Here is a 21,458-nt window from a genome sequence, read left to right as displayed (position 1 = left end):
TTTGAGATCCAAGGTTGGTAAAAGCTTCCTGGCAAAATCAGCTATTTGCTAGGGGTGCTGGGAGTGAGACCTGGCTCTTGAAAGGATTTATTTTTATTTTTTTTAGGAAAAAAACTCTTAATCCATCTATGAAAAAAGCTGCATCCTATTTTACCCATAGTTGATGAAAACTTCCATAGCTACCACAAAAGCATATTCATCAAAGGATCCCAATATTGGCAATGGTAGAGAATATGAATTGGAAGATGATTGATCATGACCAGAATAACTTTCTATTAACACCAATTACTGTGGCTTTGATTAAAAAAAAACAATAAAAACAACAACAACATAGGTTTGATGTAGGTCTATAAGCATAGCAACACAGGACTTTAGGAGGGATCTCAGTGGTATACCCATTTGTATGGGTCTTAAATAGTCAGTTATAGTATCCATAGCATGTCTGGATATTCTCCATACTTGGATTGTCCACCAGTAGGATTTCCAGACAGCCGAAGGAAGGATTTTTGCCACTATTGTTTTCACCCACTCCATGCCACCAGGGACAAGACTTCTTCTGCTTTCTTGTATTCACCACCTGCATTTTTCACTTTATGGCATTCAGACCCACACATGCTACATTGGTTGCCCAATGCCACCATTTTTCTCTACAGAAGTCAATGGAGACTAAATACTGCTTCCATTGTATACAGATCCATGAAAAGTCTCTATAAGGATACTGATTTTTATTTTTTACTTTCACCCTAAAAAAATAAAAATCAGAACTGATGTGGTACCTATATGGAAGTACACAGAACCCATATGGAACTCGCATGGTATCTCTATGGCATGCTACATGTACAGTACCTTATGAAATGTGTAATTCAGTTCCATCAATTCAATACCATATGGCATGGATAGAAAAGTAGAAAGAACACTAGATGGTCCTCATACGGAAATACAAGGAATTCATCCCTATGGAATACTATATAGAACTCATAAGGAAGTACACAGAACTCATACCGTACAACAGTGAACACCGTACAGAACTTATACACTATTCTATATGGTATTCATATGGAAGCACAGTACATGGTACTTCTACGAAGCTCCTACAAAAAAAGAACTCTAAATGGAATTCATACAGAAGTATCCAGAACTCATACCGTACCATACAAAACCCCATATGAAATTCATACACGTGTAAACATAAGTACACTATTCAGTATTATACAGGATATATGCAGGGCATTGACCTTTCTGTATATACTTCCTTTAATAGGACAGAAGAAAGAAATTTGACGCCACACTTCATTTATATAATATATATTTATAGAATATTTTCCTTTTTTTATTCCATCGGACCATATTGACATTCCCAATACATTTTCTTTTACTTTTTTCCTTAAAAAATGTCTTAAACAACACAAAAAAAATATTTCAGACAATCTATATACATATTTCCAGGAATTTGGTGTTTTTAACAATAAAAGCATTTAAATGTGACTTTTTTTTTTAGATACTTCTCATTGCCCCTCCCCCTTCAAGTCCCTACCTAGTCCCCAAGTGCTTTTATTCTCTGTAGCCCCCATTATAATTACAAATTATACAGAATTCCTAATATTCCCAGCCTTGCCAAAGGACACAGTGCATAATTTATATTTCAGCGACAGCAAAATAAGGGGGTATTGTTTTTTTAGTTTTTTTTTCCATTGAGTTGATTTTTTGATTCAAGGATTTTTTTTTTTTGTAGTTTTCATTTTGTTAATAAAAACTTTCCAAAAGAAATTCAGTATTTACACAGTGAATAAATAGAATATTATTACACCTGATCCTGCCTTTCAGGAAGAAAAGCTGTTAAGAGGTACTGGGGAGAATATGGCTTGAAACTTGAGGCTGTTGACCATAAATTAGGAATAATACAAATAAACACAAAAATGAAAAAAATACAAAAAAATGAAAAATAAAAATAAAAATTACAAAACAAAGTGATCATAAAATGGATCGAGCAGTTTTGCTAGGAAATATTCAGTTTGATACGTGCATGCAGAAATTGAAAGATGGGGTGATTGTTATGATTTCACAGCAGATTACATACTCGTTGTGTCTGCGCTCTAGTTTTAGTATTGGAGGCCATTGACCGCTTCTGCATATAGACCGTTATGTCATTCAAATTTTTTTTCAAAAATTTTCTGTAGTGCTTTAAACTGCTACATTGCACTGCCTGCCGGTGGCAGTTGAGGTTTCCATAGATGTGTAATACTGTAGAACCATAGAAGAGCAGGTATTTCTTTCGGGCAGGTATCAAAGGAAAGAGCTTCCTAGCATGGCTGTACATAGCCTTCTGCAATCAGTAGGTCTGTGTTGTATCATTTCAGGTGGTACAGTGTGTTCACAAACTTTCTAAAAGGGGTCAAGACCATCTATATAATGGCCGATGCTTGAGGGCCAAGATTTTGAGCTAAAAATGCACCCAACTTTGAAGCACATTTGGCTCGTTCCGGTCAAACTTGAATCACCAACGCATGATGGATCTAGTGGAGTCTGACCAGCAGTGAAGGTGAGAACAGAGGTGCCATGGGTTGAATTTAACAAAAAAAAGATATCTAAAGGAAAATAAAAATGGGAAGAGAAGCTCCAATTTACCAAGTCAGAGCTCTCCTTTAGTGTTGTATGCCCCAGGTGCCGTAGGCATCATTTGGGCATGATATATTTTTTTTGTAGAAATATATTAACCTGGTCCTCTCTTTAGGAGCAAGATCTACTGATTTCAGAAGCAGTCAACCTACGTGAGACACAGGTGCATCGGAGACTGGCGTCTTGTATTAGTGTAACACAACAGTGTGTCGTTGCACACTGTGTGTCTTTTAGGTGGCTAGGATTTGTGCGTATCAGTTTCCATCAATACATCTGGTGTGTGGGGTTTAGTGTACAGATTTCCAAAGTTGTCCATGCTACCTGTTTCAATGTAAGAAGTGCTGTATAGTTAAGTGGTACCCTCATCCCCCAGTTAACTCCCATTGTGGCATTTCAGCACAGCACTGGCACCCCCTCTGCAGTCACCAGCCGCCCAGTTCCTGGGTCATAGGTTCCTGCCAGGTAGTAGAGGTTCTGCCGATCTTGGTAGCGCTTGCTGTGACTCATCTTGTCGTACTGCTGGCGGCTCACCACCTGGCACTTGTGTGAGATTGTCTGTACATCATTCTCATCCTCATGGGATGACTGGTACAACGCGTTCTGCAAAAGGGAAAAACATTCACAATTAGAGTTGACAAACCCTTATCGCTGCAATAACTTTTCATCCATGGATACATGTCCATCACTAATTCCCATGATACCCAAATTATTCTAGCCCCATTTTATTGTCTGAGCCAATGATAGGTTGCATTGAACCCATCATGAACACAGATGGGCACAGTGAAATGCTCTGGCTATGGCTCAAGGTGGGAGGCATTATTACTATGTAAAAGTGTTTAAACCCAGTACAAGAAAATTATACCCCAACCTTATATACAAAATCTGCCACCAGTGGAGATTCCAACACCTGGCATTGGGTGCCTCAGGTCCCTTGGTGCCAGCAAACACCGTAGCCAATTGTATCTGCACCTTCCACTGGATTGCTGCCCTATAGCATGCCACGGGTATTTTCAGAGCCTATCAAAATCCTGTGCCACCTTTTTTCTTTTAGTTGCTTTTGTAGCCTTCATAAAAGTAACACAAAATGATCTACTATAGGAAAAAGTAGAGGTGTTGCCAATGGATAGCTGTCTGTACAATCCCCAAAAAGAAGTCTTTTTGACCCCAAGTACCATCCTAATCATACAGAGAAAAGTGTTCATTGACAGGGAAGATGCAGTGTTTTGTTTTTTCTCAAATCCTTCTCCTTGTATCTACCATGGAAGGCCGCTGATGTTCCAGACCAGTGGCCTTCTAGTTCATGGCCATTGTTAAACAGTGCCTATCCACTTCAAGACTCCCAAAATGGCTCTCAGTTCTGGCTCATAGAAGATGGGGTTCCCGGCAGAGACTCCCCTTTATTACATCAGGGCAAAAGGACAAGGTTGTCATAATAAGACAACCCCTTTAAGATAAATTAAAACTAGAACCTTGATCATGATTCAACAACCCCTATACATTACTGCTCAGTGCCTCACCTTGCCATCGCTGTGCCTTTTTCCCAGTTTAGTCTCTTCCGGATGGTAAAACCACTTGACTTTAACCACCATATTGCCACCCCAGGACTCCCACATGCTCTCAATACGTCCTATATAGGGCAGATTGGGGCGTCCGGCCGACAGGAAAACTGCGCATTCACCAACGTGCAGAGTCTCCTTTCCTCGCACTATGGACTTGTAAAACAGCTTTCTGGCCTTCCCTTTCATTCCTCGTCTCTAGAGATAGAAAGAAAACAGACTTGTTATTAAATCACATGGAGGACATGAGATATCTTAGAGCAGGCATCCTCAAACTGCGGCCCTCCAGCTGTGGCAAAACTACAACTCCCAGCATGCCCAAACAGTCTACAGGTATCAGCCTACAGCAGGGCTTACAACAGCTGGAGGGCCGCAGTTTGAGGATGCCTGTCTTAGAGTGTAACTCACCCTCCAATACACATTTTAAGTCTATATTTCTGTCCAGCAGGTACAGTTTTAGATATGGCAGTTTGTAGTAGTGGTTTAAGGTCTAGGTTCTCAACTGTGGTACATGTATCTCAAGCAGTCCTGGTCACAGGTGCACAATATATGACAAAGGACACTTTTGATAAGGGGGTACTTAAATACACTGAAAAATGCATAAATAAGTCTGAGTCTCCAGTGCCAGGATGGTACTCAAAACAGTAGATGGTAACCATGCTCCACCATTGGTTCTACATGATTTTTGTAGGCATTACATTAGGGGATGGAGGATGAGGAGATGGTCATCTGGAAGAACACTTATAAAAAAGGGGGTCACTAAACCTAAACTGACTGTTACCTGGGTAGGCTCTCCAGACCATTTCCATAGTTGGCGTGCAGGCAGAAATGCAGAAATCTTTGGCCGGTTTTCGACAGAGGGCAAGCGTTGCTGTCTAGGTAGGGGCTCTTTGGTTTTAGGGAAGTTTGAAGGTGTCCCTTTCCTCCTCTGTTTGACTTTTTGTTCTGAGACAAAGCAGCCCTGGGAGCTTTGACCACCATCTTCCGTGTGCTGTGCCAACAAGGTAGGCACGGGGTGGGTGATGCAGGGCTGCAGAAGCATTGTAGGATCCGCTTCATCTGAACTCTCTGATGAATCCTCATTGTCTGTAGAGCAAATGCTGGAGCTGGACATGGAGCCAGAGCTAGAAGATGAAGAAGACCCAGAGGAAGAGGAAGAAACTGATAGTCCTGCAAGAAATCTTGAGGGGACCCTTGCCCGCAGACCTCCCTGGTTCTCCGCCTCATCCTGGTCAGAGTATGAACAGTCACTGTCACAGTTCACACCATACTCTGTTTGCCCAGTGTACTTTCCAAGTGCCAAACCCATGGATAGCTGGTCATGAAGAGGTGGCTTCCGTTTTTTGTCCTTTGTCAGTCCTGATGCAGAACTGTAGCTTTGTCTAATATGAAGCCCAAAGTCTTTATCATAAAGTAGGAGAGCTTTGCCATTTTTAGTTTTGGGGGACATCACACCTTCATGATCAAGTTTCACTAAAAACTCATTACCTGCCTTCCTTTTACCCCCTTTCCCCTTCTCCACCTCCTCTGGCTTTTCCCCTTTCTTTGTCCTTACAGGCTTCTGCCCTGTTGTAATCCCAGTGTTGGCACTACTACCAAAAGGACTGTATGAGTTAGCCAAACTGCTGAAGGAATCTGCTCCAAAGCCGTTCCCAAACACATGAGGCAGTTCTCTGCACTTTTGTTTCTTGCCATTCCCCTGCGACTGGAAAGGATCATGGAGCCCGGTGCTAGTCTTGTTGCCAGCTTTCCGCTTTCCTTGGGAAGGCCAGCTTATCAGGTCCACACTTGTCGAGCGACCTAAGAAGTTGGTGGTGGTAGCAGGTAATGGAGTCTTTGCCCCTGAGTTAAACACATCCATTTTATCTGTAAAACCAAAGTGTGAAAGGATTCAACTCCAAATGTGTGTCACCACATTATTTCAGTCAAGTCTGTGATTTTCAAAATTAGCAAATGCTTCGCACTTAAGTCATGCAGGGTCTAAAAATGTCATACAAAAAAGATGTTCCTTCAATAAATCTTGCTCATAATTTATGCTACACCACGTGACTGGATGTGACTTAGATTTGGAGAACATGTTTCCTCTATTGTAGCTCAACATTTTTTCTCCACCCTTTAGAAATCATCTCATGAATTTTCTCTAGTCTGGCCAATCACTGAGCAGGCTCCATTACCAGTTCTTACCTGTTTGATCCTTGTTCATCGCTTTCTTCCCATTATTTCTTGATGCCTCTACTGAATCTCGGGTGTCTGAGGATGGGTTCTGAGATGTTTCTGATGTTGAGGTGCTATTACTGGCGAAGCGCTTGGTTCTGCGACTCTCTGCTGACAACAACAAAGCAGGGGATGGTTCTGTACCTGTAAGGAAAGAATAATTTTTTTTATTGGAAGGTCACTTCATCATGACCCATGGCATCTGTAGACCCCATAATCGTTGATTTAGACCATGTCTATCAACTGCGAAACTAAAAAAAATTTTTAGAAGGTGGCCCTCTCTAAGAAGATATGGGCAGTGTGCATAGTATATGAAGGTACTGAAAATTTGTAACAGAAGATTAAAGATATCCATACACCTTCAGTAGCTGTTGGCCCAATGCTCATACTGCTGACAACTAACTCTCCCTACTTCCCTATACACAAGCACTTGGCCAAGTGTGTATGTATCGTCAATAGGGCGAGTGGAAAAAGCCGCTGCCAGACACCTCTATAAGAAACTTAGCTCCTCGGAGAACAAAAGAATTGGGCGTTGAATACAAACCGCTCTATCCCTCTCTCCTCTAGAAAGTGAGGAACTCCCAACACAGTCCTGGTGAAAATCTCTGGATTGGTTAATAATAATAGGGGTCTTTAGATAATGGAGTGGTCTTCTCAAAAAGGTGATATTGGAGAGGTTTTACTGTATTCACTTGTTTTGTTCACTCACACTGGATGGTGAAATCTGAAGGCAGTAAGCGAATGTTGTTCAGGGTGATTCGGCCACGATCACCGTCATCAAACGCAACAGTCACAGACTCAGACTCGCCTTCATCACTTGAGGAACCTGGAATAACACAATAAAATATTTCTGTATAAAACCAGACACCAACAATACTGACAAACCATTGGGCCCAGCACCGTATATATCTTCATACGTGTAGTCTATAAAGCGTAAAGTACCCCTTAGAGGCGATAACACGACATCACATGAAAGAAACGGCAGCAGTGACGCTACTTAAGGACCATGACTGATTGTTAAAAGTGTTCCGCCATGGAATGTGTGAGATTTCAAGAACCCAGGAATTACGAATGCCTGGAATTATGAACCACTTGGTATTATGAATCCCCTACTGTGAAATTAAAAGGGTATTAGAAGTCACCTGTACAATAGCCTGCCCCCTCATGTGTTAATATGGCTACATAACTCCTTACTGAATACTCATATCATGCATTAAACAGCTGGGGGTATATTATTCCAGTTATTCCCATTATGCATATCCATGTATTTGGCACAATTACAGACATAATAGTTATACATTTCTGTCATGAAGTTCTTTCTAAATTTTTGGGGGAAAAATTTCTATAAAAAAATAAACATTTTACGATTAAGAATTAAAATAAAAAAATACATATTTTCTAAAACACTGAAATAAAATACATTTTAAAAAATTTATAAAAATAATTTTAAAAAGTCCAACATATCCAAATGTGTGGAATTATCAGAACACATTCATTATAATTTTTTTTAATTTTTTTTATTGCAGTTCATGGTGAAAATTGTAAAAAAAAATTACAGTGTTAATACAAGTCTATAAAATACAGGTGCTTGGTGTTTCTCATTAAATCAAGAAATCAATTTAAAATTCTATAAGGATCATGTGACCGGCTGGCCACTAGCGCCGGTTGCTTGGCAACGTCGCCTCTGACAGCAAGTGTCAATTACTATATTGAGCAGGAATGAGTGCTTGAGATTGTACAGCAAGTAGGCACCAGCAACATCTGAAGATGATGAATGTGGTATAATACAGGACTGCATGTTGTCCACGATACATCATTTCTTATTTGGAAAAAATAAAAATAAAACATTGTGAATAATTTTACTGCTTGTATTGTTGCCTGCTCTACCACTTAATAAATTTTACACATTTTCCTGCACAGAAAGAAAAGGCATCGGTGTTACAAATAGGTGGCCTATTAAAAAAAAAAAAGACCGTATTTAGAAATGGCGCAAACGTAGTAGTGGTGGGAATTATATAAAAAAATATATAGTATATCTAACAAAATGTTAAAATTTTAGATTTCTTTTAGTATCTTTTTTTCTTGTAATATATAATTTACATAGGGGCCTTTCATACCATCGCGCAGCGGCTTCATTCATTACTATATAGACACTGAACAATGCACGCTAAGTAATTTATATGGGAGGCTTCCTACCTCTCACCACATTTCCTGGGTACAGGCAGCGTGACTTTTGACTCCAGTAGGCACAGACACGAGTTCCGTGAGGAAGGCAACGTGTTGACTGAGGCCTTACATCCACCACCTGCAGGGATGCAGAATTTGTTAGAACTCATAATATATCTCGATAGATTTTCAAATAATAACATTTAAAAAAAAATAGGAAAAAATATTTTGAAATGGACATTTAGAAATTTTCTTTTAAAAATTATAATGTATTTTACTTTATGGGATTTGATTTTTCTATTTTTACTTTTAAAATCTAACAAAAATATATAGGTGTGTATATAAAAAAAAAAATGCAATCCCCTCTCTAACACACACACACACACACACACACACACACACACACACACAAACAAAACACTAACATTTGACCTTTGACCTACTCTACATTTTTAGAACTTCCTGTTACAGCTGACACACATTAGGAACTTACAGCTTCCTGTAGAAGTTGCTCCTGGGAATAAACGCGAGGCCGGTTTCCTCTCTCGCCCTCTATCACAACACTGTATCTGTAATGAAGTAAAAATACAAAGTACTTTCAAACTAGCGTTTTTGTTTTCCGGTATTGAGTTCCGTCACAGGAGCTCAATACCGCAAAAAATAAAAACGATCAGTTTTATCCTAATGCATTCTGAATAGAGAGCATTCAGTTCAGGATGCATCAGTTCAGTGCCTCTTACGTTTTTTGGACGGAGAAAATACCGCAGCATGCTGCAGTTTTCTCTCCGGCCAAGAATAACACTTGCCGGAATGCCGGATACGGCATTAATTTACATTGAAGTGTATTAGTGCCGGATCTGGCATTAATTTACATTGAAATGTATTAATGCCAGATCCGGCACTAAGTGTTCCGGCAAAACGGATCCAGCTTTATGGGCAGACCTTTAAAAATGCAAAAAAATGATTACCAGATCTGTTTTTCCGGATGACACCGGAGAGACGGATCTGGTATTTTAATGCATTTGTCAGACGGCTCCGCATCAGTTTGCGTCCGGATTGCAGGCGACGGAACTGCCTGCCGGAATCCTCTGCCACAAGTGTGAAAGTTCCCTTAATAGTAGTAGTCTCCATTCTCCAAGGCTGTCATATACTATGTGTACTATATGGACACTTACATGTCAGGGGGCTGTAGACTGCGAATACTGGCTGCGTACAGTAAGTTGTCCTCCTTGGGTATCAGAACATGCAAGCCTTCTCTCAAGTCCGTCTTGGAAAGAGAGCAGATATGAGCTGGAACGAGACAATTACATCACAAAATCACTACCCTGCCACTTCCTTATAAACTCAATTTGAACAATATCGGCTAGGACTTGCCCCTACAGAACTGCAGTTAGTCATAACTCTATGAAAGCAATTATCTCACCTTTCTTCTTGGCCGTTGAGCTGGTTTCCTCTTCCCCTTCTGAGAAACTGCTGTTATCATCAAACTGGAAGTCATCTTCTACAGCAAAACTCTGCAATAGCCGACTGACTGCCCGTCCTCTCTCCTGGGGTAGGGTAGGAAAAAGTCAACTGGTTAAAATAGTAAAGGTCTTCGAAAACAAGCTAGGACAACATCCCAGTGGTAGAACATGGCATTTAAAGATTAGTTATTTTTTGGTAATGAGGGTATTTGTGAGAGCCTTGTAATTCAAAAACTTTATCAGTAGGTCTACATAAAACTTTTTTTTCTAGGTGAACGGGAAACAAGAACTTCATTCCAAGGTCTGGCTTAGATGATTTTCCTTTACTTCTGGACATAAAAGATATCCCACATACCTGTTTGGACTTCATTCGTCCCATCTTTATCCCTTCCTTCACAAGATTCTTGGGGGATCGAGAGGTCAGGGAGAGACTCAATATCCCATTTTTTCTCTACAGGAATAGATGAAAAAAATATTTAACTTGGGTTCAGATTTCATAGACATGGCTATAACTATTGCTGGTAAACATACCTGGATGTTTTTGATCTTTTTGTCCTTTTTGAGCCCTTGGTTAGGAGTACAAAACAAAGTCTTGCTGGGTGTCAGAGCCTGGGTATCAGATTGTATTGTACGCCTCATATTCCCCTCAGGTTTCCCCTTGTGACTCAAAGACTTTTTCTTAAGAGGCTTATCAGGGTGGGTTCGTGCTTCCAACTTGGCAGAACGTTTTCGAATCTTGACTTCACTCTCAGGGCTGGTTATACAGCATGAACCTGGAAATAGAGTATTAACATAGAACACAATGAAGTTGTATAATATGACACGGTTTAGTCACCAAATGCTGCATAGGATTTCAAAATCCTTACCTAGTAGTCCTTGTCTTTCAATTTTCTTTTTAGCTTTTTGATTGGCTTCCATTTTCACTACCGCAGAGGCAGAAGGACCTACCAGGGAAGAATTACCAGGTGCATTAATGGATAAGCTGCTGTCATGGTTGGACAAGCCAGGGAGATCCTGCTCTCCGTCATCACTGTCCGAGTCCTCATCATTGTCCTCATCTGTAGGAAGAACACCAATATTTTTATATACCTTTCTGGAGTAGTTACTAACGGTACAGATTCATCAAAAAGGTCTAATGACTTGCCACAAAAGGTCTATGGACTCACTACTACTACCTAATCTTTGTACATCACAGCCCTGTTTCTAACTTCTATATAGTGCCCTGCTACTCTGTATCAAGTGTTCAACATAACTCTCCTCACCTGCTTCCCCAGCTCCCTCTGGCCTCTGTCTCTCCTGCCCCTTCCTTTCACTTCCTTCTTTGACCTTTAAACATGACCCTTTTGGTTGAGGCAGTTTCTTCTGCATTTTACTAGTGGGAAGAACTTCCTTACGGTGGAAAGGGCTGGTGCCAGAGCCTAACGCCTTGCTCTTCAATTGAGAGACCTTCCGTGCCAGCTTGTTCTGAGAGCACACCATCTTTTTGCAATGCATCTTGACCTGCAAAATCAATATTTGCACACAGTAAGCAAGTATGCCAACCTACTAAGGTCCATAGTCATTTTTTTGTTGTTGCCAATTTTGATCACTTCTGTGGAGTAAGACTTACAGTCTTCTGTGAGTGGTCTTGATCACTGTAACTCTCTTCTGACACTTTACTCTTCTTCTTCTTGGGTTCTCCATCATTTCGAAGATCTGTACATAGGAGGCTTAAATTTCTGATCAAAGGCCTAATTTAAAAAAAAATCCACACTTAGAATTCAGCTACCTCATCATCTAGATCTGCTGTAAGTTTTCTATTGATGCCAAGAAATGTCAAGAACAATTCAGTCAACCCATGAGATTTCTTTTATTTCCGCCGAGCAAACTTTAAAGCAACTTTAATTTGGAGTCCCGAGTTGATAAAGCTTTCAAGTCAACAAAATCAAGGAAGCTATCAATTGTTATATGGTTGTTATATGGTAGGTATGTATGCATGTACTGCTCCTCTGTCTACTTTGCCATCTCCATAAGAACATACTGTATGCCAGAAATATCTACTAGACTGACATGTGCAGAAGCAGGTACATGCTCGCAGCCGAATTTCCTTCTGGGCACAGTAGGAATTAAATGAACAGCCTATCTGAAACTTGTCACATCCCAACACACTTCAGCACAGAGATGTGTCTCCAGCCAGGAAGAGTGAGGTTCCCCCTGCCCGCTGTTAACCTCACCTCCATGTGCCAAATTCCATGTAACTGCAAACGGGGGAGGGCGCCGGGGAATTCCCCATTGCAAAGCACTCAGCACACATATCAGTCTAATTTATTCCAACCAATTCATGCTCTCCAGACCCTCTTGTAAACACACGACAGTAGACTTAATTGTCACCTCCTATGAAACATTGTTGGCTCTGATTACTATAAGCCGGTTGTAGGTTAGAGTGATTAAAAGCAACGGTAGCCACCACACTGAAGAACAAGAATAGGGTCTAAACTATTCCATGGTCTTGTCAATTAAGACCGAGGGTTTTGAAAGGGGGTGGGTGACTTTTTGGAGGCCATCTCTGGTGTCCACTAGGGGTGCTATAGCCCATGTCTGTTGTGATTGACCACAGTAAAGAGATACCACTCTTCCCAGTACTCCTTTGTTTGGCCTTCATTCTGAGCTGCCTCAACATCTGGAGAGGTTTCTACGGATTTTATACACAGTCCACCATGGGCAAACTTTTAGGACTGGCAAACCCCCACTCTAAGCCGTTCAGGAAAAACCATTATGGCAGATTTACTAAAGCTTGTAATGCGCAAATGTCTACTCTACATTCATTACCCGTTTTATACACTTATTGCGCCTTGTTAGACATTTTTTGAAAAGTCTTTAAAAAAGTGGCTTTGTTGAGTGTGTTATATTTATCACTGGCAGGTGGTTCTTTGGTGCAAAATACTTGTCTAAAGTATCCAATCCAAGAGGTGGCATAAAGAAGTGAAATGAGTCTAACGTGTGCCTCACTTCTTTACATCTATCAAACAGCATGCATTTCAGCAGAAAATTTGGCAAATCTTCCCTCCTAGCTCCTCTAGGTTTAGGCTAAGATTATTTAAGGCCATATTAATAAATCTGCCCCATTTAGTGGAAAGAGAGCAACATTTTTGTTGCCACTAGGGGGTGCTGTTTAAATCCCCTTCGACATCCTAAACATATGTAATACTATAACTAGGATTATGGCCATTTTTAACTAGCTCCTGAAGCGTGTGCTACCTAACGAAAAATTTATACTCACCTGAGCCCCACCACCCTGGCTATGTTCGGCGATCTTACGGTCCCTGGTGTGTTTGCTTCCAGTTGGGGTACAGACAGGGTCACATGCACTATGAATGGTCATTAACTGCAGCAACACACATGATCCCATCCGTACCTCGGCATAAAGTAAACAGGCCGGGGATTGGAAGATCACCAACAGAGCCAGAGAGGTGAGGTACTACACTCTCTCCGGGGGGCAGTTAAAAATGGGCCATAATACTGGCAAACCCCTTTAAAGATTAACCATGTACTACATGTAGAAAGGTGTCAAAATAAGTATAATCCGGGTTAAAGAGGAATTTCCCTGTTTCTATCATGACCACTAAAATATGAAAATACCCCTTTAAGAATTCTTCATCTGCCCTTGACCATTGGTGCGATCAGCCCCTTTAAATGCAAACATTCAGGACAAAAACATGCCCATAGGAGTTCATTCGACCTTCAAGGTAGACAGGGATGGACTTTGCGACAGTCATGATGTCGCCGGATAGACGAGAAGAATGACCAAACACAAAGAGCTGGCTCTATAGGATTTGGGGATGGACTTTATAGTTGGGGGCTACCAAGAGGTAGACTGGAGGTCAGTCTGACCATGGGGGATTACTTTACCGAGTGCGGTTCCTACAGAGCGGATTTTGGCCAGCTTTTTAAATCTGTAGTAAAAGCATCTCCCGCAGGCAGATCCATCAAAGCCTCTTAAATCCGCTCTGGAATCTCAGCTGGAATGATTTAACCCTTCAAGCACCCAAATCCACACAGAGGGCTTGAGAGCTCATGAAATATTTAGCCCTGACGCAAGGGGCACTTTGCAAGTTGTGTCATTCCTGGGCACTCTCACAACCGCCGTAAAGTGGCGCATACATTACTGCTGAGACATTAATAAATGACGGGCATATAAATAATGCACAATGATCTTGGGAGCATATCCCTCTGCGTCCATACATACAGGCGATTAAAAGCCGAGCCTGAAAATGGAGGAGCCTTTCTTCTTGTAAAGATGGCTGCCAAACGGAAGCTTTATGGGTTAGGATAAAAGGCTTTTGCAATGCCATCACCTTATTTTCCATCTTCCACATATCACACAGAGGCCAAATTCAGCAAACAGCAGGGTAGAGCATAGGGGAGGAAATGGGGGTTGCTAGGCAACCATCGCTGGTCTTGGCCTAGGGATGTATAGCCTGCATCCATGCAGATGTGAGATTGCCACTGTTTTATCATGTAGGGCCAGTATGGAAGAAGTGACTGAATAGAGTACCACTATCAACAATCCGGGGAAGATGTATATGTAAACCACAGCCTAAGTGCTCAGGAAGAAATAGGTTTCTCATTACCCTCATCATCCATAATGCACTGCAAAGCTCCTTATGCACCTGGGTCTGTTTTCGACTACATCATGTAAGAGGTCCTCTTAGGACATACTGAGGTTATGAACTGGGGGAGGGGGAAAATCTTGATCTGAACCCCCACTATCAGCCTTGAAAAGCATGAATTATGGCTTTCTAGAGGACGACAGTAAGCATTGATTTCAGTGTGGTCTGTGTGTGGTCACACATGCAATTTGGAAAAGACCAGCAGCTTTTCTCAAAGAGACCCACAAGTCTGAAAAGTGGTCAGCGAGCAGTACAACCCAGTTGGATGACAACCGCTGTAGATGGCAACTGGTGAGGCCCAGAGACAGTTGTCGTTTCCCTTCCCCCACCCAGAAGTGGCAGGGATTTCCAAGGAAAAGTGACCTAGAGCAGGGGGAAGAGATTAGGAAACCTGATGAGAAACATACTGTGAGTGTGGTTGATTCTGGACCTCATACTTACCAACACCCATCCCCAGAAACCCCTCAAGACCACCCAGGATTGCCCACTTATAGGCAGGTTTTGCATCAGTCCTGCCCATTTTCAGACCGGGACAGCCTCAATTTGCCAAGACTGTCTGAAAATCATGGACAGTCCCTGCAAATTCAGGACAGGTGACAACTATGGGAACTAAAGGGTAAGTGTGCCCTGTGGCCATCCACCACCTCAGTGCTCGGGTGGGTGCAGTATTTGGTCAAAACACTTGAGTAGGTTCTCACTGCACCAGGGATTATACACACCCTTTCTGTACTGGACAACAAGAATTTTTTTTGATAACCCTCTCAAGACATCAAGAGGCCCACATAATGTTTGGGCAGAGGTGCCCTCTGCTGTAGGCGCCTGCCCATTAATTCCACCGTAATTGACGCCCTATAGTCACTGGATTGCATACATAAAATGACTCAGCCGCCTCTTGTGCCCACAGTCAGCTGCTTGTGTAATGGGGAGGAGGGAAAAAGCAGGAGCCGGGAAGGGGGGGGGGGGGAGATTGGGGAGTCAGCATCCAGCATTAATTCTGACACTAGCAAGTCCCTTAATAGCAGCTCAGCTAAAACCTGCTACCCTCCTCGCTATGGTCAGGAGGCATAAGCTGCCCCTTGCCCTAGTGGCACTGCCAAGCAAAACACGGCATCTTTTTGTAGACTCTTTCCTTTTCCTCCAAGCATGCAACGTTTGCTAATGTTTTCTGACATAAAACTCCGACATTTTTTTTTTTCCCTGTGTCTTAATTGAGGGAGTCATTTAGTAGAGATTTAACTATTATTACCAAATCATAGAGCTTGATGCATTGCACACACTCTCCAATCGTGTTTGGACTAGCTTGGAGGATTTATGCAAATGGCCCTGCCGGGAGAGGCAATTTGTAGCAGAGAAGGACAATTATACAGGGCCCGTGAGTGCTAGAATAGCTGCACCAGGCGGTTAATGGGTAATAGCAGAGCGCTGGAACCAGTGAGTGGCACCGTAATGTGACCAGAGGCGGTTACATGGCACAGACAAGGGTTTCTATGCTGTGCTGTGTGCCACTTTTGTAGGAGAAACACTCCCCCCCCCCCCCCCAACAACATGGGAGATCATCAAGAGTTGGGAAAAGACATGAATGGAAACAGGTCAAAGACCTTAATTTTTTTGTTTTATAACAGGCACATGGTAGTTGGGGACATGAGGATCCAGGAGCTTAAAGTTATGCCTCTGAGACTTTCGGAGGTCTGCCTTTCTTCAGTTACACATGTGTATGGGGGGAGGGAGTAAGACGTCATATGGGCCTTAATTAAAATATCCAAAAACCATCAGTAAGTAGAAGTCCTCAAGTCAAGTTTTTAAATATTCCATTCATCCAATTCTCTGTTCTATAAATCTTTCTGGCAAAGCTAGGTGACTACCTATATGGCCACCATTACAGCTGGGTTTGTGGTGGGCCAGCTTTCCTAAAGTCCTGAATCAGACCTGCCTACATATGGACTCTAAACCAAGGAGAAGACATTACTACAACTATGGACAGAGTTATCATACTGCAGTCTGGGAAAGATCAGTAACCACCTGATAACGGTGGCCATTTTGTGTCCACTCCATTTTTTGTAAAGTCACATGGGAAGTATTACAAACGAAAGGCTGAGCTGAATGCTTAACAACCTGATGGAGGAGGATGACTCAAGGATTTCAGAGGGTTTAATTGGGTGTTCATGTTGGATAAACATGGCCTTAAAGAAACATCAAAGGATTTCGGTGATCTAGTGAATTATATGTAGACTGACCCTTTAAACTGGTAAAAATGTATTTCTAATTCAAGTCTATTGTTTTAGTTGGAGCAAAAATTCTGCATTCAAACCCAACAGCAAAACGGCCAAACTGCGATGGGTGTTAAGTGCAGGTTAATGAATAAAGCCAATATTTGCATTGTAGAATTGAGCTGACTGGAACACATTACTCTTAGTCTTAATGAGTGTACACAGGACCTGTGCTGGGAAGTGAAGGTCTGAGAGGCAGGTTTATACAAGACCATGTGGAAATAGCACTGCCTTAAGATAAATAGAAGGGGCAGGTACATCTCCTGAAGAAACAGACAGATCCCAAGATCTCAAGGGAGCTTAAGATGTATATCCATCCATACAATATTTACATTGCAGTCCTTGGGGACTGCTCATCTTGACTGCTGTTGCCTAGCAATGAGCACAGATCTTAGAGAATGAGTATAGAGATGTCTCCTGGTAACTTACTTGGTCTTCTTACTCTCGTACGGCCTATGTGAGGTAGGGGCACGACAGTGCGGGCGTTTTCTTGGCCTCCCAGGACCCCGTCGGACTGGACTTCGAGAACTCTCTTCTTTTCTGTTAACGGAGAGGACAGTCTGACTAAAAATTTTGATGGTTGCCCTTGGAGCTCCAAACCACTGTCAGACATGTGCCCAATAGTTTAGTACAACATAGTTTGTCGATCTCCATCCTTTGACTCTCTTTGACCACATCTCCCAGTATTCTCTAACTGCTGTACCTCAGCGGTGCGACATCTTACTCTATATTTACCTCTGGTTTGGCCATAACCTCAAATAGTCCATTGATGGACAGGTCATATTCCAAAACTGGAGGACCCTACAAACTCAAGATCCTCATTTAGATGACCATTTAGTAAGAGTTGGCTCTCCCTTTCACTTGACCACAATGTAATTTCCACTACATTGATAGATTTCCAATGTGGAAGGCACGTGAACTTCACCCCCCCTCCACTATACCACCAACCATGCTGAACCATTTTATCTTGTTTGGCAGATATATAGAAATATTCACGTACTCATGGTCGTGTCTCCTCTGTAATTTCACCAGCTCTCTTTGCTTCTCTTTATATCGTCTCTGGATCTCTGCCAGTTTCATTCTCATGTCCACCTCCTCAGTGTCCAGGTGGTCAATGGCAGCCTTCAGCAGACAAACCTAAGATGGAGGAGAAATAATGGTCCATGTCAAGTGATAATACAATCAGTCCATCAATGTTATGGAATCGGTAGGCATTAAATAATAGTCATCTGGATGAAAAAGGGTCATCTCACTCACAGGCTTTGTTTTCGGTGTCCAGCTATATGTCCGGCGTGATAGGCGGACACGAGGAGCCTGTTTCGGGCAGCAGGCAAGGTGACATGTTGGTTTAGCACCTTCTAGACTATCAGCCTCGGCTAGAGACCATGCAGCAGCGATAGTTGCAAAAACTTGGAGATCAGAGACAAGCAAATCTTCTTCAGTAGCTAAAAATAAAAGGAAAAATTAAACATGAAAATTAATTAAAAAAAGAGATATACACACACATATACATATATATATATATATACACAGTACAGACCAAAAGTTTGGACACACCTTCTCATTCAAAGAGTTTTCTTTATTTTCATGACTATGAAAATTGTAGATTCACACTGAAGGCATCAAAACTATGAATTAACACATGTGGAATTATATACATAACAAACAACTGAAAATATGTCATATTCTAGGTTCTTCAAAGTAGCCACCTTTTGCTTTGATTACTGCTTTGCACACTCTTGGCATTCTCTTGATGAGCTTCAAGAGGTAGTCCCCTGAAATGGTTTTCACTTCACAGGTGTGCCCTGTCAGGTTTAATAAGTGGGATTTCTTGCCTTATAAATGGGGTTGGGAGGAGAAGTCAGGTGGATACACAGCTGATAGTCCTACTGAATAGACTGTTAGAATTTGTATTATGGCAAGAAAAAAGCAGCTAAGTAAAGAAAAACGAGTGACCATCATTACTTTAAGAAATGAAGGTCAGTCAGTCAGCCGAAAAATTGGGAAAACGTTGAAAGTAAGGGCTATTTGACCATGAGAGAGAGTGATGGGGTGCTGCGCCAGATGACCTGGCCTCCACTGTCACCGGACCTGAACCCAATCGAGATGGTTTGGGGTGAGTTGGACCGCAGAGTGAAGGCAAAAGGGCCAACAAGTGCTAAGCATCTCTGGGAACTCCTTCAAGACTGTTGGAAGACCATTTCAGGGGACTACCTCTTGAAGCTCATCAAGAGAATGCCAAGAGTGTGCAAAGCAGTAATCAAAGCAAAAGGTGGCTACTTTGAAGCACCTAGAATATGACATATTTTCAGTTGTTTCACACTTGTTCGTTATGTATATAATTCCACATGTGTTAATTCATAGTTGTGATGCCTTCATAGTCATGAAAATAAAGAAAACTCTTTGAATGAGAAGGTGTGTCCAAACTTTTGGTCTGTACTGTATATATTTATTTATTTATTTTAATATATAGATTATAATTCCAAGAGGTATTAATATATACATTTTTTTTAATTGAATGAAAGTATTGAAGGGGACAGTGAGAATCAAGACATGAAATATGGTGTTATAATTAATATAATATGAAAATAAGATCAAATACAATATATATGTGAATTAGAATTTTTTTTTATATATTTTTTTAAGTTTACACAAATTTGACATAATATTCAGTACACAACCTTCTTGAAGGGGATCAGACAGATTTAATGCCCATTTCCGGTTCCATTTTGCCCCCCCTCCACTAACTGGACAATTTAGTTATGGATCAAGAGGGCTATGCTACCTTTCAAAAATGTAAAAAAAATATTTAAAAAAAGTAAAAGCATTTTCCAAGTGGAGCTTGCAAAAAATGCAAAAAAATAAATAAAAAAATGCTCAATTCATTTTTTTAAATATCAGTATGACTGAAATGATGCCCTCACCCTGCAGTCATAGGAGCACTGCCTCTTTAATTCAGGATGGTGACCTGTTTTTTTATTTTTTTTCCCCTCATTATATTAAGGATATAAATTCTCTAGTTTTATCTACGATAATAAAACCAGAACCATTAAAAACAGCCAGCATAGAATGCAATGATTCTATCAAACAAACAGGCATAAGAAGAGGTGTTGCAACTCCCAGTGGACTACGCAAGTAGCCAATTATTGCCACTGCTCCCTGTAAAGATGCCCACACGAGTGTGTTTAGAGAACCATCTTCCAGACACCAGACGGTTGATGTGGTTGCATTTCCGTGCATTACCTTATCCACGATGGCAAAAGCAATCGATACTAAAAGCTACTTGGAGAACATTGCCCTATTTAAGTATGGCTTCCTGTGCAATATCACAGCCCAGCACATGTGCCCATCTGTCTTCCAACTGACAACACACTTCCGATGGGTCCCATGACAGACACACAAAAGGGGCTGGCCTGCAATATGCAGCTAATTATCACCCTCCATTACACTACATGGTTTATAATTCATCAGCCAAAGAAAAGCCTTGCCACAGCGTTACTAGAGAAGGTGTATTATGCGGGGGCCAACGGGCACTGAGAGGGTTAAGACTTGTAGAACGTCAGCTTAGTCCTTCAACAGTGAACGGCAGAGGAAAAGGCAAGAATTTCTCAACTAATAAGAATTTGGAAAGATATGTGGATAGCTCACCACCCTCCTCAGTGGGGTAGGGGTGCTCTAGCCGATAAGACTGCTCACTCGATCAGTCCAAGAAGATAAATAAAATAGGAAAAAAAAACGGCTGGCACTCACTATGTGGTATCACATCAAACAACAATTTATTATTATTAATAAATTGTTGTTTGATGCGATACCACATAGTGAGTGCCAGCCGGTTTTTTTTTCCTTTTTTTTTTTCCTATTTTAATAAGAATTTGGGGAATTTTCACAAATTTTAAGAAATAGGGAATTTGAGGTGGCCTGGTCCTTTCTGGCAAAGCATTCACGTCAGTAGGGGACTTAATACTAATACATGGGCACAGGTGACACTTACGTCTTTCCATAAGACTCCATTGTCATGTTGGGATAGAAAATTGGATCGTGTATAGTTGACACCTGATACATAATACCCTGATGTCCCCATTTCTGAGACCTGATTGGCCACCAGAAGATTGCTTTGGGTTACAACTCACTTTCAGGCCCCAATATTTTTAGCATATTTGTATACCTGTGTTTCTGAGGTACAATTCATCACGTGTCAATTTACAGGGGCCTTGTTTGTGACATCATGCCTATTAAATGTATACTCTATAGCAAATCTATCCAGAAAATAGGAGTAAGGGCTCTTTCACACTTGCGTTATTGTCTTCCGGCATAGAGTTCCGTCGTCGGGGCTCTATGCCGGAAGAATACTGATCAGGATTATCCTAATGCATTCTGAATGGAGAGTAATCCGTTCAGGATGCATCAGGATGTCTTCAGTTCCGGTACGGAACGTTTTTTGGCCGGAGAAAATACCGCAGCATGCTGCGCTTTTTGCTCCGGCCAAAAATCCTGAAGACTTGCCGCAAGGCCGGATCCGGGATCAAT

General features: G+C 41.4%; 1 protein-coding gene across 4 annotated transcripts in view; it reads right to left on the bottom strand.

The window, feature by feature from the left end:
• Positions 1 to 1,327: 1,327 nt before the first annotated feature.
• Positions 1,328 to 21,458, bottom strand: part of BAHCC1 (BAH domain and coiled-coil containing 1) — a 110,719-nt gene continuing 90,588 nt past the window's right edge. For 2 of the 4 annotated variants that reach the window (XM_040438785.1, XM_040438788.1), the window contains 17 exons: positions 18,189 to 18,376; positions 17,932 to 18,068; positions 17,361 to 17,471; positions 11,625 to 11,745; positions 11,278 to 11,515; positions 10,882 to 11,073; positions 10,547 to 10,788; positions 10,371 to 10,466; positions 9,976 to 10,099; positions 9,728 to 9,842; positions 9,046 to 9,121; positions 8,583 to 8,691; positions 7,096 to 7,212; positions 6,357 to 6,530; positions 4,954 to 6,038; positions 4,134 to 4,370; positions 3,010 to 3,216 (listed from right to left, as the gene is read on the bottom strand). In XM_040438785.1, coding sequence (XP_040294719.1) covers positions 3,010 to 3,216; positions 4,134 to 4,370; positions 4,954 to 6,038; positions 6,357 to 6,530; positions 7,096 to 7,212; positions 8,583 to 8,691; positions 9,046 to 9,121; positions 9,728 to 9,842; positions 9,976 to 10,099; positions 10,371 to 10,466; positions 10,547 to 10,788; positions 10,882 to 11,073; positions 11,278 to 11,515; positions 11,625 to 11,745; positions 17,361 to 17,471; positions 17,932 to 18,068; positions 18,189 to 18,376 — 3,569 coding nt within the window. Of the gene's footprint in view, positions 3,217 to 4,133; positions 4,371 to 4,953; positions 6,039 to 6,356; positions 6,531 to 7,095; positions 7,213 to 8,582; positions 8,692 to 9,045; positions 9,122 to 9,727; positions 9,843 to 9,975; positions 10,100 to 10,370; positions 10,467 to 10,546; positions 10,789 to 10,881; positions 11,074 to 11,277; positions 11,516 to 11,624; positions 11,746 to 17,360; positions 17,472 to 17,931; positions 18,069 to 18,188; positions 18,377 to 21,458 lie in introns of all 4 variants that reach the window. The other 2 variants (XM_040438786.1, XM_040438787.1) reach the window with 2 other exon arrangements.

Source organism: Bufo bufo, chromosome 6, assembly GCF_905171765.1.
Source record: "Bufo bufo chromosome 6, aBufBuf1.1, whole genome shotgun sequence".
Lineage (NCBI taxonomy): Eukaryota > Metazoa > Chordata > Amphibia > Anura > Bufonidae > Bufo > Bufo bufo.
Note: the sequence above shows the minus strand (reverse complement) of the source record. Positions and strands in the feature narration are given on the sequence as shown.